Raw genomic sequence first — 19,484 nt, forward strand, 5'->3', positions numbered from 1 at the left:
GGCTTGAATATCTTCCAGGCTACTTAACTTTCATCTTTGTAAAACGGCAGTGATTGTTTGTAACTCGTTGGAACGTTATGGTCAGGCAGGTAAAGTCCTTGACATAGTTCTTAGTGCATATTATACGTTTAATAGCTGTTATTTTGATTGTTTCAGTTATATACTATTTACAGGCGTTTACCTTTCTAGCTAAACAAGCTGACAGGAGACTGAGTTACTGAAAGCATTTCTCAAGGAAAGGTTGGGGACCTCTGGACGGCTATATTTCCTCACACCTGTTGAAAACCCGTTTGCAAGCAGAGCGGCAGTCAGCCTTCAGACTGAAGAGGAAATCTTCTTTAGGACTACTTTCGGTGCTGGTGTCTGAGTATTTCCTGTAAGGAACACCGCCCAACTAGTTTCTACTTTTAGCTCAACCCGGCAAATTTCCTTAAATATCACAATGAATCTGGCCCCGCCCACACACCTGCACCGGGTTGGTCTACACGTTCCCGGGGTTAGTTCAACCCTTGAGAGTTTTCCGAGTTCATTAGCGGGGCAAATCGGAAATCCTTTGACTTTTCTGATTGGTCGCGCTTGCCACCGAGGTGGGGCACATGGGCGTGATTTGCCGGGACGCGGGGAGCTGTCATTGGACTATGAACCGGCATTTCTAGAGCTTCGTGCCGTCGCCTAGGTCGCGGGGGTCGGGCCTCCTCCCGCCCAAGCCCTTATTGTCCTTTGCATTGGTCAGACGTGTCGTCACTCACGGAACTTGGAGATCATTGGCGCAAGGGCTCCAAAAAGCGGTGGGTGATTGGTTGATTACTATTCCCGCCCCCAGCTAGTCGCCATTTTGCTGAGGGGAGCCGAAATCCTAAAGGTAACGGGAGTCAGTAGGTGTTCCTGTATCGGTGCTGACTGAGGCGACCGGTGAGTCGTGGGATGGAGGGGGACAGCCACTCTCAATACCTGGCTAGGTTTCCGACCCACGGCGGCCGAGAAACTGGACAACAGCGGTGGCCTGCCTGAAGGGGTTGGAGTCTGCTGTTCCTTCCCCGCCCTCTGTAGGGCCAGGCAGCCGGAACCCAGAGACACCGGGCAGGCTTCATCGCGTAGCCCTCTTGCTTTCCCGAGGGCCCATAGATTGAGAGGCAGCGGCCTGGCGGCCGGCAGGAAGGGCACTCGGCTGCCTTACCCAGCCCCACGCGCCCGGCCGCTGTTCATTCTCACCTTGGCCAAGGCTCTCGTTGATGCCCTTGAGGTCTTGCTGTCGTTTCTCCCCCGTGATCATTTGCTGCTCGTGGCGAGGGAGGGTGAGCATGCCTAAGAGGCTCTGTGGTTGACCATGTCTTATTTTAGAGGGTCTCCAGCGGAGCCTGGATGTCTGGGACCTCGCGCATAGGAGTAGCAGAACAGCCTCAATGCTATACAATTGTGATAACCTTTAGTTGTCTTAAGTTTGAAAGCAATGTCACATCATACACAAACTTAAGACAACTAAAGGTTATCACAATTGTATAGCATTGAGGCTGTGTTTCTTCCTATCCCACTTGGAAGCTGCTGTGGAAAATAGAATTTTCTGGCAAGGCATCAAAAGGCTTAGTTGAGTTTCTCTTTGAAAATGAGATACACTATTCCTTATTGGCCAAACTGTATTTAACATTCTTTAAGTTTACTAGGAGCTGCCTCTAAATGCAACCTCAAGTTTATGTATTTTGCTTTTATATCTCAGCAAAGAATAATTATTTGACTTGTTTTTCTTTTCTTTCAGTTACAGAATTAAATTACAATGGGGAATGTTTTTGAAAAGCTGTTTAAAAGTCTATTTGGGAAAAAAGAGATGCGGATTCTTATGGTGGGTTTGGATGCAGCCGGAAAAACCACCATCTTGTATAAATTGAAGTTGGGAGAGATTGTGACTACCATCCCTACAATAGGTATGTGAACAAATGTGGGGAATTCCAATTTACAAGTTTACAATATCGTATATAATACTTTAACATGCTTCTTATATTATTGAATATTTTGTTTTGGAAATCTTTTCTGCTCCAAGAGCATAAACTTCTTCTTCTTCTTTGCTGGGAGCCATTAGCCAAGTAGGTATGACAATTTCCTTGCCAGCGTACCCCATGTTGCTGACATGTTGCAGCGACATTGAATGTAGGTGACCTTGCTCAAGGACCAAGGCAGATTAGGGTGTTCCCGGTTTTAAGATAATCGTGTTTAGGGCGTTCCCAGTTTAGGTTCCAGGTTTAAGGTTTAAGATTATTCCTGCTGGGAATAGGGCGTATCCTGCTGCCTGAGTTCCCCTTGAGTTCTCACGGGATTCAGACAGTATATTTTGGAGATAGAAGCCCAGCAGAGGATGGGGATTTGGGCAGAGAACGTGGATTTGGGCAGAGAACGTGGATTTCCCCAGAACGTGTTTGTAGAGTGCCGGTGTGAGTTCGGGAATAAAGAGTTGCTGTTTGAATCTACAAGCTGTGTGGTGGCTCGTGATTGTGTGCCCAGCCAGACTGCGGCATTTGTGCCCAGCCAGACTGTGGCACTTCTTTTTTTTTTTTTTTGGTACTGAGAATTGAATCTGGGAGCACTCTACCACTGAGCTATATCCCCAGTCCTTTTTATTTTTATTTTTATTTTGAGACAAGATCTTGCTAAGTTGATGAGGCTGGCCTTGAACTTTCGATCCTCCTATCTTAGTGTGCAGAGTTGCTGGGTTCTTGGGATTATAGGCATGGATCACTGCACCTAGCCAAGAGCATAAACTTTTTGAGGCCCCAAACCAGGTTATATATACTTTTCCCAGTCGCTCTTCAGAGTCTTTAGAACATTCCTAGGTTTATAGGAGAATCATATGAACATATTTAGGCTAAGCAAATCTAGCCCTATCTGCTTGGCAAAGAAGAAAAGGATAGTAATAATTAAAACAGCGAGGAGAGTTCTGCCGTTTCTATCAGTGTGGGTCCCAGCATAAACCTGAGGTGAGAGCTGGGCATCTGCTGCTGCCTCCTCAGTCAGCCTCCATTCCAGCTGGCCTCTCTCAGTGCAAGCGTCTCTTCCCACTAAGTGCCTCCTAGTGTTTAAATGGGGTGTGATTTCTTCTCTTCACTCTGGCTCAAGCCAACTACTTGAGATAGTGTCCAAGTAAGACAGTTGACAATCTGGTGCGTTGGTCTTACTGTGGATGAGCACTGTTTTTATGAGCTCTTTAAGGGATTTGCTAAGGCAGTTTTGACAGAACTTAAACTTTGTCTTGTGAACTGCCTGGAGAACCAGACTCCTGAGTAAGGATACACTCCACAGGACAACATGTGAATGTTAGCACTGGACTGGGCCAGGACCCAAATGATGCACTTTTCCATTGGGCAGTAGCTTCAGAGATTGCAACATTGGAAGAAGACAATTCTGATGAGAATGTTCATATACACAATTTGAAAAATACATTAATCTTAAATGAAAATAGCATGATTACTTAACTTTCTCTAATTATAAAAAAATAGTCTCATACGTACAAGAAATATAGACAGATTTTGAAAAATGTTCAATTAAGATTTTTGTAAAATCATATGCATGCTGTTTTCCCCACTTACTTTGCATTAGATAATACATTTGATCCACTTTTTGTTATTTCCTCCCTAAAGGACTTCTTTCTTCCCCTTTCCTCCCTTTACATGGTAAGCATCATTTACCACTGGTGAATGAGTTCAATACTGATTTGTGGTAAATTGTTAAACTAATGGCCCCAGTGAGTCATGACCCTCAGCATCTGAGCCCTTGAGCAGTCTCCTTCCTCAGTGATACTGAGCTTGGTCACATGACTTGCTTTAGTCAGTGAGACATTGGCAAATATAATTAAAGCAGAGACTTGACAAGTGCTTATGTAGTGGAACTTGCCTTCACTGAAAACTACCACCGTCATCAGTTGAAGAAAGCTGCTTGCTCTTTGAGGATGAACTGGGTGTGGTGGCGCACGCCTGTAATCCCAGCGGTTCCTGAGGCTGAGGTGGGAGGATTGTGAGTTCAAAGCCAGTCAGCAGTTTAACAAGGCCCTAAGCAATTTTTTGAGATCTTATCTTTAAATAAAATAGAAAAATGGTTTGGGGATATGACTCGGTGGTTAAGTGTCCCTGGATTCAATCCCTGGTATTAAAAAAAAAAAAAAAAAAAAAAAGACCACTGTGAAACAGACCCAGCACCCTTCTGGCTTATTAGCTAAATGTGGCTTGGAAAAAGGCTAAGTAACCCAGAGAAGTGTCTCTGATAAATAATGCTTACATTGAGACCAAAAGAATGAGCTGGTGTTCACTAGATAAAGCAAGCAGGGACTAAGGAAGATGTTGATACAGATCAATGTCAAGTTTTAATAACTGGTTAGTATTTCATTATATGGCTATATTTTTAACTAATTTCCATTGATGGCTAGTTGGGTTATTTGCCATTTTTATTTTGTAAGGATGCCAAAGTAACATATTTCAAATTTTTGCAAAGGTGTTCTTTATTTCCATGCAGTGATTTCTGGAGGTGGATTTGCTAATATAACAATGTCTATTTTAAATGTGTACACAGATTGCCAGACTATTCTCTAAAAAAATTGCATGTCCTTTTTAGTGCTAATTTCTCCTGGAAATTTGCCAATCTCATAAAGGATAAAACCACTTATATTAGGATGTCTTTTTTGAGGGGGACGGTTTACTATGGATTGAACCCAAGGAGGCTTTACCACTGAGCTACATCCCCAGCTATTTTTATTTTTTGTTAAGACAGACAGGGTCTTGCTACATTGCTTAGGTCTGTGCTGAGTTGCTGAGGCTGGCCTCAAACTTGAGATTCCCCTTCCTCAGCCTCCTGAGCATCTGGGATTACAGGTTTGTGCCACCACACCTGGCTAGGATATCTTTTATGATAAGTGAATATATTCAAATATACATTGGTTTTCTGTAACTTGTTTTTGATACTGTTCAATTATTTTTCTGTTGGGATGTTTGTCTTTTAATGATTTGAAAAGACAAACTGACTCATGAACTCTTGTCATATGTTCATTTTCCAGTTAGTGATTTGTCTTTCAACTTTGATTTTTTTCTATATTTTGCTATAGGTAAATTTAAATTATTAGATAACCAAATTTACTAATTTTTCCTTATTCAGTTTTGATAATTTTCTTAATTTTTTTGGTTTTAGGCATTGAACCCAGGAGCATTTTATCACTGACCCAGCCCTTTATTTTATTTTGAGACAGGTCTCACTAAATTACTGGGGCTGCCCTTGAACTTTCTATCCTCCTGCCTCAGTCTTCTGAATGGCTGAAATAAGAGGTGTGTGCCACTGTGCTGGCTAGTTTTGATCATATTTTTAGAAAGGTCTTACCCACTTGGAGATCATAAAAGTATTCACCAATATTTTCTTCTGCATTTATGTTGTTATTATAAGTAAAGTGGGTATTTGATTATAATTTTCAAGTGGGTAGACTAGTGCTGCCCAGTTGCTCTTTCTGTAATGATAGAAATGTTCTGTGTGTGCTGTCCATTGTGGTGATTAGTAGCCACAAGTGGCTGTTGGGTACTTGAAATGTGGCTCATGCAATTGAGAAGCTGTGCTTTTAATTGTATTTAAATAAATGAATTAGCCACACATGACTGGTGGCTATGGATTAGACTTTGCAGAGGTAGACAGTTACCCAGTGCCATTTATTGAATAAGTTTTCCATGCTGATTTTAATGTCCTATCACATACTAAATTCTCACTGGTATGTGTGTCTTTTTCTCGACCACTTCCTGTTGTGGTCATTGAATTCTATTCAGGTATTACTAGGATTTGGTAATATCTTTAAGAATAATTCATTATTTTCAGAAATTTCCTGACCAGGTTCACTTGCTTATTTATTCAGGTTGCCAGGTAATTTTGGCAAGTTTTCTGCAAATTTACCTACTTGCCCTCTGTAGGATTGGAATGGCATTAAACATATATTTATTGGGGCTAGGGATGTGGCTCAAGCGGTAATGAGCTTGCCTGGCATGCGCGGGGTGCTGGGTTCAATCCTCAGCACTACATACAAATAAAATAAAGATGTGTGTCCACTGAAAGCTGAAAAATAAATATTAAAAAATTCTCTCTCTCTCTCTCTCCCTCCCTCCCTCCCTCTTCCTCCTCCTCCTTCTCTCTCTCTCTCTCTCTCTAAAAAAAACCAAACAAACATATTTATTCAGCAAGAATTTAGCTTGTTGCAGTGTAATGAGTGTATCTCACTAAAATAAGGCATGACCAAGATGAGACTGGAATGTGAGCAGGTCCATTGTGTCCACTGTCGCTGTGGGCCTTGGCAGTCAAGTTTGGGGTTCAGGATATGAGAAGCCAAGGAGAGATTATTATTGTTATTATTATTATTATTTCTGGTACCAGTGATTGAATCCAGGCCTTCATACATGCTAGGCAAGTGCTCTGCCACTGAGCTACATCCCCAGCCCTTTATTTTGAGACAGGGTCTCATTAAGTTGCCCAGCTAGGCTTGAACTTGTATTCCTCCTGTCATAGCCTCTCAAGTAGCTGGAATTATAGGTAGGTACCACTTTGCCTGCAGAGATATCCTTTCTTTCTTTTTTTTTAATTTAAAATATTTCAGTCAAACAAATGTGTAGAAAATAATGCACATTATGTCCACATTATGTGTTTTTCTTTCTCTTCCCTCTCCCCTTGGTACTGGGGATTGAACCCAGTGGTACTTTACCACTGAGTTAAGTCCCTATCCCTTTTTGACTTTTTATTTTAAGACAGGGACTTGATAAATTCCTGAGGCTGACTTCAAACTTGTGATCCTCCTACTGCAGCCTCCTGAGTCACTGGAATTACTGGTGTGCGCCACCATGCCTGGCTCTACATTGTATTTTTTTTTTTTTAAATTTTTACTTTTTAGAAGTGGATGGACCTTTATTTTATTTATTTATATGCCGTGCTGAGAATCGAACCCAGTGCCTCATACCTGTTAGGCAAGTGCTCTACCTCTGAGCTACAACCCCAGCCCCTACATTGTATGTTCTTAACAGGTTGCTCTGATTGGGAAAATGGTGAGTGGCTGGAGAGAAGAGTGTCTACAGGGAGATTAGTTAGATTGTTTCAGCAATTGAGGCTAGAAATGATGATTTCTTGGGTTAAGGTAACTATCAGATATTTAGGAAGTTGAATGGTAAGGTTTGGTATTGGGATTTTGAGGGTGAGAGAGGGTTGGAAGTGTATGGGATGCCTCCCAGGTTTTCAGCTTGTGGAGCACAGTCAATGAGGAAATAACTATAGAGAGGAGTAGGTTGAAGGAGTAGGGATCTTAAGTTTGTTTTTGACAGATTGCTTTATTTTGGGACCTTGCAGACATCTAATTGAAAATGCTGATTATGAGCTTAGGACAGAGGTCTGGGCTGGAGGACATACAGTTGAGAATTGTTAGTACAACTGTTAGATTGCCTAGGGAGGGGTGTGGAAAGAGGAGAATAGATGTGGCAGGATGGACTTATGGGAATCCATCATAAGAATCATTTGATGTGGATTTACTTACAAAAGAGGCTGAGAAGGTACAACTGTGGAAATAGAAAATGGGAAGCCACAGTAGAGTTTCAAGGAAAAGTAAACAGTAGGGTCAGATATAAAATCAAATTACCTAAGAACTGAAAAGCATGTGTTTGATTTATTGAAATTGAGATTGTTGCGGACCCCCAGTGAGACTCAACATGGTGGAGCAGGTGCTCTTGGGATAGAAGTGACAAAGTAGGCTCGATGAATATATTTAGCTGAACTTCGGGATGTAGCAAAGCATCCTGAATCATAGAGATACTTGACTTTAAAAGTGCAAAGAGAAGCTGGGAGCAAGCCTGTAATTCCAGCAACTTGGGAGGCTGAGGCAGAAGGATCATTAGTTCAAAGCCAGCCTCAGCAATTTAGTGAGGGCTTAAGCAACTTAGTGAGACCCTATCTCAAAATAGGAGAATAAAAAGGGCTGGGGATGTGGCTCAGTTGTTAAGTGTCTCTTGGTTCAATCCCCAGTACCAAAAAGAAAAAATAAAGTGCAAAGAGAAGATGATAACAGGTGAATATGTAGAATGAAGGAAGGGATTTTAAAATTTATTTATTTATTTATTTATTTATTTATTTATTGTGGTACACAGGATCTAAACATGGTGTGCTCCACCGCTGAGCTATGTCTATCCTGACCTTTTCCTTTTTTGAAACAGAGTCTCACTAAGTTGCCAAGGTTGTCCTCAAACTTGCAGTCCTGCCTCAGCCTCCTGAGTCACTGGGATTCTAGTTGTGGGACACCATGCCTATCAGATTTTTTTTTTTTTTCGGTGAGGGGAGATATAAAAGACTTAGGCATCCTGAGAACAAATAGGAGATATTTGGATAGGGGAAGAGAATAGCAATAGCAAAAGATCCTTGTCCGTTTGGGTGGATTGCATCTAGCACATAAGTAGAGGAATTTGCAATTAGATAGTTGCTTCTTTCCATTCTTCAAAGATGGAGGAAGAAAAGTGTTGCTGTAGGTGTAAGTTTTTACACTGTGTGGTGAGAAGTGGAAGTCAGTTCCACAGGTGACATCTCTTTGCTCTGAAATACACTGAAAAGTGTTCTGCTGGAGTTTGGAAAGTTAAGAAGGTTTGAGACACAGGCATGATGAATGGCAGAGTGAACCAGCACATTCTCTTTTGTAAGCTATGGTCTTCACAAAGCAAGCTGCTTTGTAAATTGAAAGTACTATCCAGGGCTGGAGTTGTGGCTCAGCAGTGAAGCGCTCGCCTAGCACATGCGAGGCACTATTTGACCCTCAGCACCACATAAAAATTAATAAGTAAAATAAAAGTATTGTGTCCATCTACAAATAAAATATATAAATGTATTTTTTAAAAAGTACTATCTAAATGTTAGTTGATATTTTGAATTGGTCAATTAGCAGAAAATCATAACAGTTTTTCTATCTTCCCAATTTAGGTTTCAATGTGGAGACAGTAGAATATAAAAATATCAGCTTCACAGTCTGGGATGTTGGTGGCCAGGACAAAATCAGACCTTTGTGGCGACATTATTTCCAGAACACTCAAGGTAAAGTTTGGTATTGTATATATTCAATGTATCTAAGATGCTGGAAAAGATACCTGGTGGTGCTCAGCTTTATTTGGACTCTTAACTCATTTCCTCTTTTCTGCTAGCAGTACTTTCTAGATTTTTTTTTTTGAGATGTGGTCCCTGTGTTCCTAGAGAAAGAACTTGAGCTTTAACTCCTCTTAATTTGGAATGGCTAGAAAATAGTAATCCTGATGAATTTCATCTTTCAGTTCATTGAGAGTTATTTGTACCTTAAATGAATTTCCAGTCTCTGAACAGTTTAAATTCAATTAACTCTTTTAAATCTGTTGAGATTATCTGAAAATCATCCCTCTAGAGAAAACGAGATGAACAAGGATGGCTGGAACCCAGAATCCTAAATCCTGGCCACAGTTCTTCCCTGCTGCCTTCCTGCTCTACACATACCTGAACAGGCATGAATATCCCAGATCGTCACCTTATTGGAGTCTTAAAAGTAGAGATCTTAATGTACTCATCCATCAATCTAAGTATACTACCTATATTTTGGATGAACAGTGACTTACTGCATATTGCTTATTAAGTCGTAACTGTTCACATCGTTTTTACACCCTGATTCTCATGTAGAGTCTTCACCATATGTCATCTGCAGATTACTCATTTTAGAATTTACTTGGAGTATATTACTTTTGAAGATTCTGCTGCTGATGGGGTTTTCATTGCATGTGTTTGATTGACTTGAACTTGCCAATCTTTCCAGTCCAAGCACCCAAGTTCACCTATCTCTTTATATTTTTCATCATTGTGTTAGAAGTTACCTTTGGACTTGCTCTATTTGCAGTTATCTTCTCAGCCTATAGATTTTAGAATGTCTTAGAGGATGATGTAATGGACCCCATATACCCATGACTCAGCCTCTGCAGTTACCAACACTTTGCCCATCGTTGATGCCTTTTACTCACATATTCTGCAAGATTCATTTCTAACTGATGAAGTCTTTTATTGTTTTGTTTTTAAACATAATCTGTATTCAATTATTACACTTCCAAAATTAATGATGCCTTTATCTCTAATACCAGTCTTTATTCAAATTTCCCTATTATCAAATGTAGCCTGTTTTATTTGTTTGCATTTCATTGTTCTGTCACTTCAGTATCTTATTCTACAACAATTCCCTCTCTCTTTCTTTTTCCTATGCCGGGAGTTTTGGTTTAATGCTTATTCCACATTGTGGATCTGTCTAATTTGTTGTGGTACCATTTGGCTTGTTTTTCTCTCTGTAGATCTGGTATAAACTGGTAGCATGTTATAGAGGCTTGATCTAATGTCCAGTTCATTTTTGGGGGCAAGAATACTTAAGTATTTATCCTGTTATATCACACAGAATGTATATATTACAAGAAGTTTGATTATTGAACTTAAAAAAGTATTTTTTTTTTTCCATTTTAAAAAATGTTTTTGTAGCTAGGCACAGGGGCACACCTGTAAACCCAACTACTCAGGAGGTGAGGCAGGAGAGTCACAAGTAATACTGCTTTGATTCAGGTACAAGTATCTGTTTGATCCTTGTTTTCACTTCAATACCCGCCCCCCCCCCCCGCCCCCGCCCCCGCCCCCGGTACTGAAGATTGAACCCAGGAGCACTTTACCACTGACTAATATCTCTAGTCCTTTATATTTTTATTTTGAGACAGGGTCTCTCTAAATTTCTGGGAGGCTAGCTTTAAACTTGCCATCCTTCTCCCTCAGCCTCCTAAGTAACTGGGATTATACCAGCTTGTTTCATTTCTTTTAGGTATATGCTTAGGAGTGAAATTGCCAGGTAACTGTTTTTGTTTTGTTTTTTGTTGTGGTGGTGATGGTAGTGGTAGTAAAACACATAAACTTTACCATCTTGATCACTTTTTTGGGGGGACTAGAGATTGAACCCAGAGGTGCTTTATCATGAGCCATATCGCCAGGGGGCCACATCCCCTTTAAAAAATTTTTTTTTTTTGTAACAGTCTCAATAAGTGTCTGAGGTTGGCTTTGAACTCGCCATCCTCCTGCCTCAGTCTCCAGAGCCATTGGGATTACAGGTGTGTGCCACCATGCTTGGCTTAATCACTTTTAAGTGTATAGTTCTGTGGAATTAAATATACTTCATAATATTGTATAATCATGACAATCATCTATCTTTATTACTCTTTTCATCTTGTAAAACTGGAATTCTGTATCCATTAAACATAACTCCCTATCCTCCCTTCTACCTAGCCCCTGGGGACTACCAAGTTTTCACACTTTCAGAAATGCCAGATGGGTTCATATGACTTCAGCCTACTTCCCTCAAAATAAATTTCCCATCAACCTTTCGCCTCATGATTTTAGCTTCAATTGAAGGCTGTTGTGTAGATCTTTAATTCATTAGGAGTTACAAAATGGCAATTTCTCTAAATCCTATTATTCCTTCTTGCATTTATTAGCCCTAATCTTTCTAAACAAAGAATTCCCTCATTGAAGATTTGGTTTCCCTGAAAATAGTTTGTTCAAGGAAGGCAGGATATATGCTTCATTCTTTTATTGATTCTTTTTTCTTTTTAGAGAAACCACTTGATAACCCCAGTGACTTCCCTGGTGAGGCTTAGATTTTTTATATTTTGTGTTTCAATCTGTTGTAGATTTTTTTTTGGATAACTCAAGAGTATCCGTTTATCTTGGACTGACACTTCCCAGTTTGGCTAAACCTTTGCAGTTTCTCATCTGAATTAAAACCAGAATACTTGGGTTTGAACCACAGACAGCTCTATGAACCTTGATAAACTTAGCTGATCTCTTCTCTCTCCTTTTCCTCATCTTCAAATGGAGACACCTGCATCACTGGGCTGAAAGGAAATTAATTTTATAAAATGCTTAGTTCTGTGGCTGAGGTAGTAGGCACTCACATTGAAAGCCCAAATTGTTTGAGGCTTTACTTTGTCGTTCTCTGGCAAGATTCTTTTTTTTCCTATCCTGCTCAGGTTTTCACATTCAAACACCACATTGAAGTTCCTTTTTTTCTTCAGTCTTCTGTTTATAACAAGCCTAATTTTACTGAATTTCAGTCACTATTGCTTTGATGGCAGAGGGCTGGCTTTTTTCTAGGTTCTTGGGGTGGGTAATTTAGACTCTTCATGAAATAGCAAATGGGACCAGTTTGAAGAATGGCTTTGTTGTCTCTGACTGGGCCACATGTCTCAACCATGAGCAGTTTTGGATGCTGCCCTTGTTCTTTCTGCCAACTTTCTAAAGGTCAGGCTGTCTTTTAAATTTTCTGTATCAGTGTGTCAAGTGTGACAGAATTCAATGCATGCTTTTAGCACTCTATTAAGACATTTTATTGTGTGTTTATTACCTGTATAGATTGGAATTTGAACTGTTTATGCAGTTTCTTAATGGATATGTTTTATTTTTGTTAGGAATGGCAAAGGGATAACATGTCAGCTTTTGCTCTGTCAATGTGGTATAGAATGCATAAAGTGGTCCATTCACGTGTGGAAAGTTTTTTTTTTTAATCCTTGATTATAGGTCCAGTTATTTTAATTTGTTGAACAACAATATATTTATATGGTTTAAAATTCAAAAATAAGGAAAAGGGTATACAGAGAAAAATCACCATTTTATTTCTCAGTTTCTCTCCATATATAACCACTGTATATTTGTCTAGACATATTTAATGTTTTTACAAGTGTGTGTGTACACGCACGTATGTATGTATACACTCATGCTTTTAAAAACAGTATGCTATTCATGTACAAATGTATTTTTTCTAGATTCTCTTAGATCAGAAGGGTAGTCAGATAATGCTAGATGCTAGATTCTTAGGTAAGGGCCTATGTTAAAACAGTATAAAATAGGATCTAGTATTAGGAAGTTTTATTTTTGATAGGAATGGCAAAGGGATAACATGTCAGCTTCTGCTCTATCAGTTTTGCATTAAAGACTAAGAATCTTCTTGGCTTGTTATGATTAAGAGTCCAGAATTGCTGGTAGCATATCAAACATTTGGGGGAGTTTTGAATGTTTTGCTTTCTCATTGTTAGCCTGATGTGACGTAACTGGTGTGAATTTAACTCACATGCAGAGGTGTGGGCACTCGTACCTGCCTGCACTGGCTCCCCCAGGTGAGTCAGGCAGCTGTCGGGTGGGTGTGGGACGCACAGGCCGGGGTGGAGGGGCAGCCCTGGTTTCTCTCCTGACAATTGTGAAATCTCACTGACAGGGGGAACCAAGAAGTCAACTTGTCCCACTCCCCTTTAGCAGTGTCCCCAGGAGTTGGGCCTTAAGCTGGGTATAAATATCCCTGTGGCAGGAGAGCCTTCTGACACAGCCTGTGACATCTGCAGCGCTGCTGATCCTGTAATGCTAACTTGCTGTAGGTTTTACTACCGGTCTTCAATTTCCTTATAGAGCAACATGAAATACCTTGAACCTTTTTATGCCACAGCCCTTCAGATGCTCAAAGACCACTCTCAACCCCTTATTGAGTCTTTTTCTCTGGTTGATATCTCCCCTGCTATCAGTTATTCTTTATATGACCTGGTATCTGAATGTCTTGACTGTCCTGGTCGTTCTTCGAGCTCCTCCAGCTTGCTGGTATCTTAGAATACAGGGTCCAACGCTGCCCTTGTAGTGTTCCCAGGACAGTCCGGCTAATGAAAGTCTGCTCATTATCACCAGTGCCCCAGAACCTGAATTTGGGACAAGTTAGTGCTTTGAAATGGCTCATTTCAAATGGCTCACTGTCAGCCAAACACCAAGTTTTTGTTACTTTCACATGGACGACTGCCAAGTCTTTTCTCTTGTACCTGGATGGTGTGTCACATGCCTCCTGTGCACCTCCTCTGCAGATTCTTTTGGCCCTGCTTATTCCTGTCTCTGGTGTAGCAGAAACTGGGTTTGTGCAGGTTTCAGCCACCTTTATGCAGGTGTGATATGGTGGTACCTTCATTTAGCCTGCTCCAGGTATTTCACTTCCTGGGATTTCTCTTAATGTTATGGTATGAGCTGCAAAGACTTCTCACTATCCATCATCCAGAGTTGGGCCACATTTCTTATGTTAATGTCATAGTCTTACATAAGATTTCCTCACCAGCTATAGCAGGTTCAGGGTTCCCAAACCACCCTCACTTCTAACTAGATGGCTGCAAATTTTGCTGTTTCCTACCATCTCTACGGATTTGATCATTTGTTAGAATGACTTACAGAACTCCTGAAAACACTGTACTTAAATTGACTTGATTATGGCAAAGGGTACAGATGAACCAATTAAAAGGAGAGACACAGACCTGGGAGGGTACCAGACACAAAGCTGCCATTGTCCAGTCCCTATGGTTCAGGATATGTTACCTTTCAGCACATTGATGTGTGACAGTATATAGATGGCCAACCAGGGAAGGTTACCTGAGCTTTCATGTACAGTTTTTTGTTTTTTTTAATTAAAGCTTCATTGCAGAGGCAGGATTGATTGAATCATTGGCCAGGTGAGTCCAACCCTGTGCACCCTTCCCCAGGTGATCTTTTTTTTTTTTTTAACTACCTCAGGCCTACCATGAATCACCTCATTAGCATAGCTCATCAGGTGTGGGCCCACCATGATGACAGATACTTCTCTCACTCTGAAAATTCTGGAGACAAAGATCAGCCAATTTTTTTTTTATACAGATGCCCATGGAAATCTCTTGACTTGGGAGCGTGACCCAGAAATATGAATGGCTTAACACCCTGTGGAGTTCCTCTTGACCACTGGGGGATGAGTAGAGAAGAAGGGTAAATGTTTTGTCCCTGGGTGGACAGTTCTGAGAGTCTTTTCATAAGACTTCTTACAATGTCCAACAGTATCAAGCACTGGTCACATAGAAGAAGCCAAAGGGATGACTCGTCCTTTATCTATCTATCTATCTATCTATCTATTTATAGTTGTAGATGGACAAATACCTTTACTTTGTTTATTTATTTTTATGTGGTGCTGAGGATTGAACCCAGTGACTCACACACTCGAGACAAGTACACTACCGCTGAGCCACAACCTAGCCCTGTTACGGTGACTCCTCTGTATAGCGGCTGTTGCCCCTTCTCTGGTTTGCTTCCTGCATCCCCCACTCTTGCTCCCTGGGATCATGTCCCAGAGAAAACACCTGTACCTGGGCCCTGGCCTCAAGCTTTGCTTTTTGAGAATCAGCCGTAGAATACTATTTTATTAAACTTTAAATATTTTTCAAAATCCTTTTTTTCTCTGATATAGAAATTAAGTTACTAAGAAATAAGCCTAATCTTTTCTCTGTGTCGTCTTGTTATCGTTTGTCTGGTGAAGAGCTGTAATACTTCTGGAAAAGATACGTGAGGTGAGTGTGTGGCAGCTTCCTAACTCTGGAGATCACCTGTCCCTTCGTAGTGATTGCTTTTGGTGAAACTGCACACACAGGCAGAGAGAAGCTCTAAGGATATAAAAACAGCTTCTCTCTCAGGTTCATGTTACTAACATGCTTGTAATTTCTTTTCAGGTCTGATTTTTGTGGTTGACAGTAATGACAGAGAGAGGGTCAATGAGGCCCGGGAAGAACTAACCAGAATGTTAGCGGAAGATGAACTCAGAGATGCAGTTTTATTGGTGTTTGTAAATAAACAGGTATCTTGTTGGTTTTCTGAATACTGAATTCAGAAAATTTACTGTCATTTACTGAAATTTACTTTCAGAGGTCTCACCTAAATATCTAGATATTTAAATTAGAGATCTGCCTCCCTCTCTCCAGTCCTAACCATAACCTTTTCCACCATCTCTTTTTTTGTAATGCCTTGTATTCATTCATTCATTCTGTAAATAGCGGATTGAGCATCTACTAAGTTCCCCATTTTATTTTAGGTATTAGGTAAATATGTGGCAGTGAGCCACACAGACAAAAATTCTCTGTCATGGAGTTTACATTCTATGGGAAGAGATGCAGTCAGTAAATGATCTGTGATGCCTTGGGGGGAATTGTGGAAGCATTCTAAGCCAGGAGGAAGGGAGCCACGTGGTTCTAGGAGCAGATGAGTGGGGGAAACAGAACAGAGATTGGACCCTATAGGGCCTGAGCTTGAGGAGGAAAGCGCTGGTACATAAATGTAAAGCAGTAAAAGAAGAGCACTGGGCTGAACCCAGCATGAAGGGCCAGTCCCATGGAACTGTGCCAGCCTGAGGTGACCACTGTTAAACAGGCGGTGTTGGTAATGTAATTGGGATCATGCTGTTCTGACGATGTTGTTGCCTATTTTGTCCCTTTTTTGGGGGATCCTGTGACGGCTCCTCTGACCTAAGGGTCTGCAGAAAGAGAGCGAGCATGTCCTGAACCATTTTATTGCAGAGAAAAAACATTCAAATGAGGCAAGGGGTCAGTTTCAGGGGGTTGAGTCTAGCTTCTTGATGTCTGCTGTCAGCAGGTTGACTGGCATCTAGGAAGGCCACACACAAAGACAGAGCAAGAGAAGGGGACATGCAAAGGGTGTTTCCATGGAACATTCTATCCCAAACAGGGCAAAGGGGTAATATCACAAAGGAACAGGTGAGTGTAGCTCAATCCATGGGACGACACACATCCTCAAACTTCCAGGACCAGGGCAATGTCCAGATCACTACAAGATGTAGTGAGGGTCAAAACCTCACTGGGACGGAGAGTGGCCTCCCACATATACCTTTGAGGTCCTTCCATTGCCAGTTTGTGTAGATAATCTTTGTTCTTCAATGCTAATATAGTCAAATTTAATTTGAGCTTACTGTGTGTCAGGCATGGTTTTAGGCTCTTGGAATACACCAGGGAACAAGACAGAGTTTTCTGCCCTTGTAATACTTTAATTAGGGGAGACAGATAATGCATAGTAAACATGAAATAAGTAACTTTTATAATATGGTCATGGAACGCACCAATTAGAGGTCACAGGGTCTTGGGTCCCACAGGTCTTGGGGCCCATCCTAAGAACTCTGGCTCTTTCTTTGAGAGAGAGTTAGTAAGAGTTTTGATCGGATGATGCTATCTGGCTTTCACTAGCTAGGTTGAGAACAGGCTTTACAGAGCAAAAGCAGAAGCAGGGAGACCAGTTGGAAAGTCATTTCAATAGCCAGTGAGAAACTGGTGGGATCAGACTAGGAAGTAGTGAGAAGTAGTCAGATTATGCAGATATTTGGTGTGGACTCAAGAGGGAAAAAAAGTTAAAGATGATTTTTAAGGTTTTTGGCCTGAGAAACTAAGATAGAGAAGACTGGTTTGGGGAACATTTCAGGAAGAAGAGCACATTTTGTTGTATGGATACAAAATAATAAACGGACTTTTGCATTTTCTTTTTCTAGGACCTTCCCAATGCTATGAATGCAGCAGAGATAACGGACAAGCTCGGCTTACATTCCCTCCGCCAGAGAAACTGGTACATTCAGGCTACTTGTGCTACCAGTGGAGATGGGCTTTATGAAGGCCTGGACTGGCTCTCCAACCAGCTCAAAAACCAGAAGTGACCCGAAGCAGTCCATCCCCTGTGCATTGTGGCAAAGCCAGCTGGTCTCCTCTGGGTGCATGTGCACTGTGAGGAGCCTTGGTGGCTGTGTGGCTGGGAGTGGGGGCAGCTTTCTCACACCGTGCCTTATACACGCTATAAGAAAATCAGTATTATGTTTTAAGAAAACCAGTGTTACGTTTTAAACACTACTTTCCATTTCAATAGCTTCGATGACCATTTTTGCAGTTGATGGAGGAGTCCTGAGGGCTCCCTGGTGCACAATAGACAGAGTGATCTTGAGGGTGGAAAGGGGAGCTGGAGAGGAGTAGAGACAGGTCCAGTTACAGCCCTGGGTCTGGCATCTCTGCATCCCTGGAGTCCTGTTAGACTTGGGTGTCATTTTGTAAGAAGGAAGGAAGGAAATGCCATTTTTTCCCATTCCTGCCAAAATTTGAGTGCTTTAAAGCAAATGATCCTCAAAAAGAAAAGGTACTTACCATAGTGTGAAGAGGCTCTGATTGGAACATTGCTCCTAAGTTCTACTTTAGCCCAGACTTTCTGATTTTTAACATGCTTTAGTTAAAGAAATCAGTGGTTTCTTTTAGTGCCAAGATTCTGTAACTCTAGAAAATTCTCCAGTCCTTCCCTTAGGCTAGTCCTCCCATTACTTGCCAAATGGAGACCATTGGGGGTTAGCCCGGTGTGAGGCCAAGGCTCTTTCCTGGAGCCTCACCGTCCCTGCTGGAGCAAGGGCTCCGCAGGGGAGGGAGGGTGAGGGTCAGGTGGCATAAGTGAGGAGGTTGGTTTGTGTTCTGGTGTCACTGCCTCAGGTTGTAGGCCCCGAGGCTGCTGCTCCCACTTCTCTACTGTGTGCTGAATGTTCTACACAAAGCAGGGGGTTCACTCCTGTGTGGAGCCATCCATGTCCCACTGTCTTAGTCCACCTTTAGGATGTTGGTTAGTTCCTCTTCCCAGAATCTCACACCTGTGAGTTGTGAGAAAGTCAAAAGGTTAATCTTGGGGAGGAAGTTCCCTCACTGCTGCCCCTGGTATTGCCCTGGAGCTGGTGCTAAATCTTCTTTAAAAAACATCTCTTGTCTAGATGGCTCTCCCTGCTCTGACTCCTGCTCTGGATGGAGTAACATCTTAGGAACTGTTGGGAGGCAGCTTTATGCTTTATGTTGCCTCCAAATATCAATAAGAATGAGACAAGCTAGTTTCACTCAGTCTTGAGGTCTTTTGCCCAAATAACTAACTGTTGGCCAGATTTGTATATGAGCACTTCGACCATTTAAGGTTTTAAAATTCCTTTTTCAAAAAAATCTTGATTGACATTATAGAGATGGGAGCATAAAGTGAATCTTAACAAGAGTAAACCTTGTTTATTGATAACAATGAAGTTATAATAGGAAAAAATTCCTGCCATGGTAAATGTGGGGCATAATGGTTTTTCTTTAAAGAATGAATGCTCATTGCAATACTGGCAAGGCCAGATTTGATGTTTAACAGTAATTCCTGAGAAATATTTAGATTGTAGGCCTGAAATGGCAGGGACTGTATCTCATACTTTTGTATTTATGCTTAGTCCAGTGTACTTGGTATGGTGCTAGGCCTCATTGAATACCTGTGGATTGGTTGGACAATAAAGAACTTGCTTTGGAAGGAGGAGAGGATGGATACAGACTTCTTGAATATAAAATCTCTTCCCCTGCCAATTTGGACTCTTGAACATGGGTAGGCACATGTACCACGGATCCCTGTGGAAGTACTGCCCCCACCCCAGGACTTAGTGGTCATTGGGCCTCACACACTTTTCATTGCAGTCTCTCACCCCTGTGGCTTTGGAGCTGGGGAGTCAGGATAAAGGTAAGTGGAAGGGGGCATTTGAGTGTAGTGGTTTCACGCAAAGACCCAGGTCCCTGAAAGCCATGTTCCTATCCTGCAATGTTGCTCACGAG

General features: G+C 41.4%; 1 protein-coding gene across 1 annotated transcript; it reads left to right on the top strand.

Moving 5' to 3' along the window:
• The first annotated feature begins 805 nt into the window (after window positions 1-805).
• On the top strand, window positions 806-19,194 carry LOC114080191 (ADP-ribosylation factor 2). The gene is made up of 5 exons (XM_027921777.2): window positions 806-912; window positions 1,754-1,919; window positions 8,953-9,063; window positions 15,564-15,688; window positions 17,384-19,194. Exons 2-5 carry the CDS (start codon window positions 1,772-1,774, stop codon window positions 17,543-17,545), a joined length of 546 nt encoding a protein of 181 aa, XP_027777578.1. The 5' UTR covers window positions 806-912; window positions 1,754-1,771; the 3' UTR covers window positions 17,546-19,194.
• Window positions 19,195-19,484: the final 290 nt, after the last annotated feature.

This window comes from Marmota flaviventris, chromosome 17 (genome assembly GCF_047511675.1).
Source record: "Marmota flaviventris isolate mMarFla1 chromosome 17, mMarFla1.hap1, whole genome shotgun sequence".
Lineage (NCBI taxonomy): Eukaryota > Metazoa > Chordata > Mammalia > Rodentia > Sciuridae > Marmota > Marmota flaviventris.

Bases quoted from the DNA above. Each gene is read 5' to 3' on its own strand.
- LOC114080191 (XM_027921777.2), top strand. From the start codon at position 1,772: ATGGGGAATGTTTTTGAAAAGCTGTTTAAAAGTCTATTTGGGAAAAAA. The intron at 1,920-8,952 runs GTATGTGAACAA...TTCCCAATTTAG, and splicing joins GACTACCATCCCTACAATAG to GTTTCAATGTGGAGACAGTA. The intron at 9,064-15,563 runs GTAAAGTTTGGT...ATTTCTTTTCAG, and splicing joins TTATTTCCAGAACACTCAAG to GTCTGATTTTTGTGGTTGAC.